Source organism: Arachis duranensis, chromosome 3 (genome assembly GCF_000817695.3).
Source record: "Arachis duranensis cultivar V14167 chromosome 3, aradu.V14167.gnm2.J7QH, whole genome shotgun sequence".
NCBI classification, from domain to species: Eukaryota; Viridiplantae; Streptophyta; class Magnoliopsida; order Fabales; family Fabaceae; genus Arachis; species Arachis duranensis.
This window is the reverse complement of record NC_029774.3, coordinates 133,778,516-133,785,005: the sequence shown is the minus strand read 5'-3', so window position 1 is coordinate 133,785,005 and position 6,490 is coordinate 133,778,516. Positions and strand designations below refer to the sequence as shown.

Genomic DNA, 6,490 nt, shown 5'->3' with positions numbered 1-6,490 from the left:
ATTAATTTAAATTTAATTATTCTATATATTAAAAAATTAAATAACTTATAAATATTTTATTTTTTATTTAATTATTCTATACAAAAATTTTAAATGCTTGATATCCTAAATTTTTTCTTAAAATAATAAAATATAATTTAATAAGCAAGTATGAAAAATAAGTATGTATATAATAATTTTCAAATAAGAAAATAATTCTTTTAACAAATCTTTAACAATTCAAAAGTTAACACAATAGATATATATGAATTAAAGTAATAAACAAAAATGAGAGCTGCGATAATGATATGGTGGTAATTGATTGTAGTTAGGGTTAATAGAAGAAAAAAATAAGGAAGGCGAATGAAAAAGACAATATAATTATAAGAGAAAATGATGAGATGTATAATAAAATTTAATATGATGAGATGATATAATCAAATAAAAATTAATAATATTAAAATAATAATAAAATTAAAAATAATTAAAGATGTTCGATATAAGATTAAAGAAATAATTTTTATCTATTAGAATTACGTATAAAGAAAAAAGTATTTTGAATATAAATTTTTAAATTTATTTCAAATTAAATACGATTGACAAAATAAATAAATTTAATATATAAATAATTAATTTATAAAAAATATTAATAAATCTTTATCTTGATTTTGTTATACATAATAACAAATACGTAACTTAAAAAATATTTTTTTTGTAATTTATTTTTTAATTATTGATATTAAATTTATAATTTTAAAAATAAAAATATAAAAATATTTTTTTAATTCAATAAAAAAGTGATTGAATAGACAATGCATCAGTGCCCTGCCCGTGAGTCAGTGCCGGTTGAGTCGTTAGTTATTATAAAGATAAACTAATTATTATATATATAAATACTAAAATTATATATTACATATATTCATATATAACCCCCTCTATCTTTTCCTTTTTGTCTTCCCACTCAAATCAACATCAAGATTCGGTAAAAAAAAGAAAGTGCAAAATTTGGAAGAAAAAACAAAAACAAAAAGAAGAAAAGAAAATTTCCCGCCAAAAGAGAGCCCTCGTTTCCCGCCATGTAGCGCCGCCTATATATACACTAATCTCAGAAAATGGCGCCATTTTTCTCCCACGCTCCAAGCTCGTCTTCCACCATGAAGGCGATCCCTACAACTCGCAAGCGTGGCCATCCATCTCCTTCCTCACGTTCTGATACATTCACCCGCAGCAGATCCCAGCTCTTCCTTCACCGCAGCCGCTCAGGTTTCCTCCGCCCTGATCCCCAAAGAACTCGATCCCGTTTCCTCCGCCCTGATCCCCAAAGCACCCGATCCCGTTTCCTCCGCCCTGATCGCCAAAGCACCCACTCCCGTTACCAGGCCACACTTCCTCCCTCCCAGTGCCCCACTTCAATGATTCGACTATCGGAGAGCGTCGATGGCAATAGCGGCGGCGACGACGACATGGTTTTCCTTAAGGATCTTAAGAAAAAAACAAAGCTAAGACATGAAGCTTCTTCCACAGGTGGCGACAGTGAGCTGTCTCGGGTTCTGATGAAGGACCTTCGAGCAAGACGAGTTTATTCTCCGCAATCGAGCGTTGGCGCCTGCTCCAGTCTGGTGGCGGCGGATATGTTTGCCGACGGGAGTGGTGTTGATTCCGACAGCAGTGATGGGGGAATGGCTAATTTAGGGTTTGAGGCGAAACCGAGTTTGGAGAATAGCGGTTCTGAGAGAGAGGGTTCGAAGTTGGTGGGAGAGAATGGTAATTTGGAGAAGGCGTTTTGGTCCGAGGGTCAGAAGAAGGATGAGGTGAACTCAATTTTAAGTTTAGTCTTAAACGAGTATAGATCTGATAAGGATAGTGACATTTATGTCGACAACGCGAGTGAGAGTTCTGATCTGGGGAAAACTGAATCGCAAGATGAGAAACGAAGTGAAGGAATTTCTTTCGAGAAAATTGAAGAATCCAAGGAAGAATTGCTACAAATGATTCCACCCGAAACTGAGATAAGCGCCAGAACAGAGGTTAAAGGAAAGCAACGGAAACAAGTCGAGGATACGCCTTTAGCTGGAAATGCTTTGAAAAATGCAGGCGAGGCTTCTTGCGAAAACCATAGCGGCAGGAGGAATGGTTCTGTTCTCAAGAGCAAATCAGTAAGGACCTACCATGTTTTACATTTTCATTTTAACTGTATCTTGTGTGTTGGGCATTTTGTTGTTGGTGATAAATTATTGTGAGATTACTGTTCAAAACTATACAGTCGTTAATTTTAATTTGTAGCTCAACCTATGTCACTGTGGAATTGATTTATGATTTATGCAGGCGCTTAGACCACGCTTCCAGGGGAGGTTGTTCAAAGCCCCTGGTTCGGTCAGTTTCAAAAGATTGTTTCCATATCTAAAGGAGATAATGAGAGATGATTCTGGTAACTCCTTTGTGCCAATGTTTTACGAGTCATTTTAACTGAATTAGATCATGATTTAGTTGATGACTAATTTGGCTAAAAATTTTTGTAGCTACAGAAGAATTGGGTCATTGCCCGAAAGATGAGAGGGCTATGGATGGAAACAATTCAAGACTTTCTTTGTCATATCAAAGTCAAGGACCGTCTAACCTTGAACTGAGGATCGATAGTTGCTCCGTGCTTGGATCTATGCCGTCTATTGTTACTGAAGATGATGCTGTGGTAGCTCCTGTTAATGAGTTATCTCATGGTAATGGGTCAGAATTGACATCATCATCGGACTCTCTTGAATTGGATATGCAATTCCATAGCAAAGGCGTGACTAGCGAGTGTTTATTTGTGCCGTCCATAAAAGAAGTTGGAAATGCTCCGTGCAATGATAAGCAAGACTCAAAGCAGCAGGGCAGTAAACCTGATTATGTCATCGGTGCTAATGATGGTAGTTGTACCATGGAGCAGTTTGCCGTGTTTGATGAAGAATGTGTACTAACAACTCCACCTGATGCAGATACATTTGACAAGCAAGAGATCAATAAATTAGGCCAATTAGAGAGCAATGCTCAGGACATGTATAATGTCGAAGCTATGGATATGAGCAAAAGTAATCAGGAAAATGCCGTTGAAGGTTTTTCTCAGAAGGCCGACATGAGAAAAGATTCTATTATTAAGAGTAAATCTGTAAGAATCCATCTTGCTTTCAATTTTCAAATATTGTTACAGTTATTTACTAAATTCAAATTCTGCTGTTCAATTGAATTAGGTCAGAACCTTAGCTGTAGAAATACTATGACGATTTTGTGTATCGAGATGTTAGAAATTTCTTTTTTGGTAGTTGGTTGGGTTTGTAGCACCTCCTACGCATGTTTTTCCTTTTTCCCTATGTGTCATTTTAATAATTAAGCTTGGGATGTCTATGCAGGTACCTAGATCAAATTTGCACAGGAAACTTTTCATAAACCCACGTTCATTTGGCTACAAGAGGTTGCTTCCTTTTCTAATGGATTTCACTAAAGACGAACGGGGTAATTGTTTTGTGTTTTCGACTACTTGTATCATTTAATTTAAATGCATTAAATATAATCAGTTACAGATTATGAGTGCTAATTGAGCTATTGATTTTATGTTGCACATAAATATTAGATCACCACACGCATCCTAAAGAAGATGAGGTGGATATCTCTGCCAGGAAAATACAATTTCCTCTCTTATCTCAAAATCAAGGAGCATCTATCAGCAAACACAATATAGACGATAGCTCCAGGCATGACACAGTTGAATCTAACAAAGTGGTGAACAATATATTAGTAGATTCTACCAATGAGTTATGTCATGGTAACCAGCCGAAGTTGACATCTTCCCAAGAGTTGCCTGAATTGCCGATGCAGCTGGATGCAAGAGAAATGGTTCATGAATGTTTATCTTTTCCGTCTGCAAATGAACATATTGAAAATGTTGAGATAGTTCCTAAAGACGAATGCTTGAGTGTCTCAAAGTTTGATCCGCATTCAGTTATGGGCTTACACTGTGAAGGTGTTAATCACGTGCAAAGTATATCCTGCGAACAACACAATAGTGAGTCACCACCCAAAGCTCAAAATGTGCTTGGTATTGACTGTAATGTCTCTAATCTTACATTTGAGCATCATTCTAGTAAAGAAAAAGGACCATCTGTTGCTTATGATGAAGGTAAACCGTCTGAAAGTCTGGAGAATTGCAAGACTGTTGGTGGATATTTTCTTGAAGGTCAGAGTGTAAAAAAATTGGATCCTAATAAGCCAGATGTGCAAGATAAAGAAAAAACAAATCACAAAATTTGCAGTAGTGACAATGCTGTAATTTTGAATCATGTCAGTCTTTTAGGTGAAGGGCCCAGATCGTCACCGGAGAAAGTTATATTAGGAAAATCAGACATGGAGGGGCATGGTGCTGGGAGCCAGAAAGCAGGAAGTGTTCTGAAAGGCATAGTTTATGGTGCAAGGATGCCTTCAAAAGGAAAAAACGATAAACATGCTAATCAAGTTCATGAAGCCAGAAATAGCTCTGAAATTAAGACGAGATTGGTGAGTGTCATTTCATTTGTATTTGTTTTTCCCTGCAGAGTGTTAGTCCCTAGACTATATGAAACTGATTACAAAACCTTTTCCCCTATCCCATGTGTGAATATAAATTTTATTTTTCAATTATGTGGTTTCAAAAACAGGTTATAAATCGTTGCTCACATATGGAGTTGTTGAAGCAAACAGCAAGTTACAGCTACAAAAGATTGCTTCCTTATCTCTCGAATACCATGAAAGATAGTTCATGTAAGTATTGGGTCTAATTCATTTATACTCAGTCAGCTGATATGAAAATATCTTTCTTGGCCAAAGGAACTCATTGGCTACTGCATTATGAGTTAGAAACTAACTTTTTGATGATCTTAATATTTTAGGTGCTACTGAGAGTGATCATTACCCAAAAGTTCAGAAGCTCTTGGATCAAACAAGCTTATATTCAAACATGCAAGCAACTCCGGTATGTGATCCAACTGGTTGTGCTCCATTAAAACGTTGCAGGGGCAGTCCTTGTGAATTAAATAATGATAGTTCAAGCCCAATACTTGAAGTTCCTGAATATAAGCCATCACGCAATTCATGCAAAGTGATTCAACTGCACGATGAACAGGTTGTATCAAATGGACACTGCAAGCCGGAAAGCTCTCCTGGTCCACGGATTTCTGATAACAACATAGATTCACCAATCACACCCTATGGCCCTATGGCTATCACCAGAGATGAAGAGGCTGCGACTGTGTTACCTGCGCCATCGGTTTACTCTGAAGTTAAAGGAAATAGTTCTTTCCCGACATCTCTTAATGAGGAGAAGCCTTTGGAAACATGTAGATCTTGTCAGAGTTCGTCTCAAGCAACGTTCTTGGATCAACCTAGAGTCTCTAACACTAGCTTCAAAAGGGGAATTTTGAAAAGAAGTCCAAGAGGATGCAGAGGGCTTTGCTCATGCTTGAACTGTGCCTCTTTTCACCTTCATGCAGAAAGAGCATTTGAATTCTCTAGAAATCAGTTTCTAGATGCCGAAGAGGTTGCCCATGACCTTATAAAGGAACTTTCTCATTTAAGAAAGATATTAGAAAGATCTACGGAGAGTGTCAACGGCAATCCTATCCTTGACAGAAGCCAGGTGAGTGTTACAATGTTGATATCTTATATCTCTACTTTACTCACTTGATCACTATCTTCCCCATGACATGCAGTTTCTGATGCCTTTACATATTTATCCATCTACATATTTCAGGTGAAAGAAGCCTGCAGGGAAGCATTAGCTGCAGAGCAACTTGCAAAAGACAGGTTTAGCCAGATGAATGCTGATCTTAACATTCATTGTAGAATCTCGGTATGTGCATATTTATACCCAAATCCCAAATTGGATACTCCAGTTGAACATCTCGTTTATATCAGCTATATTTGTGCAGAACTTGCAGCGCCCAAGGGTTAGATTTTCAGATCATGTTGAGCAAAAGGTAATTGAGGCACGCAGATAAACAGGTGTCTCATTACATCTGAGCTTGGAACTCTGTTTCTACATGTGTGAGGCTAATCTTGGAAAACCAAACTGCAGGGGAAGTGTTCTGTTGGTATGCAGTAGAGAAATTAGTTAGTATCGTCGTGTAATTTTTTTATTTAGTCCTATTGTTCTTTTTTATTGTTTGAAGTTGTGAATATATTTTGATTTGCAACTGGGAACTTTTCAATCTTACTGGTTCTGTTACATAGCGATTTTGACAAGAAAACGCTGGACAAGTTTCAAATGTTAATCTTTAGAGGTTAGAAAGACGCTTTTAGGTTTGACATGTAAATAAATATTGTACGTCGTACTACCAAAATATGCTTATAATTAATGGGTTGCCTAGTAAGTAGTAACTAATTATATGGATATGGGTTGTATTGTTTGGGCTTAATTTTTCGGATCTGATTCTCTCAATCTTAAATTTTATTCTAGAGAGTAAAAAATGTGATTTTTTATTATTTATTTTATAGATGAGATTAA

At 36.4% G+C, this 6,490-nt stretch overlaps 1 protein-coding gene across 3 annotated transcripts; it reads left to right on the top strand.

Annotated features, from left to right (window-relative positions):
- Nucleotides 1–1,119: 1,119 nt before the first annotated feature.
- LOC107482312 (uncharacterized) lies at nucleotides 1,120–6,199 on the top strand. Of its 3 annotated transcripts, XM_016102760.3 has the most exons (10): nucleotides 1,120–2,135; nucleotides 2,305–2,407; nucleotides 2,499–3,124; nucleotides 3,366–3,468; nucleotides 3,587–4,506; nucleotides 4,647–4,749; nucleotides 4,878–4,960; nucleotides 5,111–5,623; nucleotides 5,738–5,836; nucleotides 5,916–6,199. In XM_016102760.3, exons 1-10 carry the CDS (start codon nucleotides 1,134–1,136, stop codon nucleotides 5,982–5,984), a joined length of 3,621 nt encoding a protein of 1,206 aa, XP_015958246.3. In that variant the 5' UTR covers nucleotides 1,120–1,133; the 3' UTR covers nucleotides 5,985–6,199. The 3 variants fall into 3 exon arrangements, with proteins under 3 accessions (XP_015958246.3, XP_020995193.2, XP_015958245.3); XM_021139534.2 differs by having other exon boundaries at nucleotides 2,505–3,124; nucleotides 4,878–5,623; XM_016102759.3 differs by having other exon boundaries at nucleotides 4,878–5,623.
- Nucleotides 6,200–6,490: the final 291 nt, after the last annotated feature.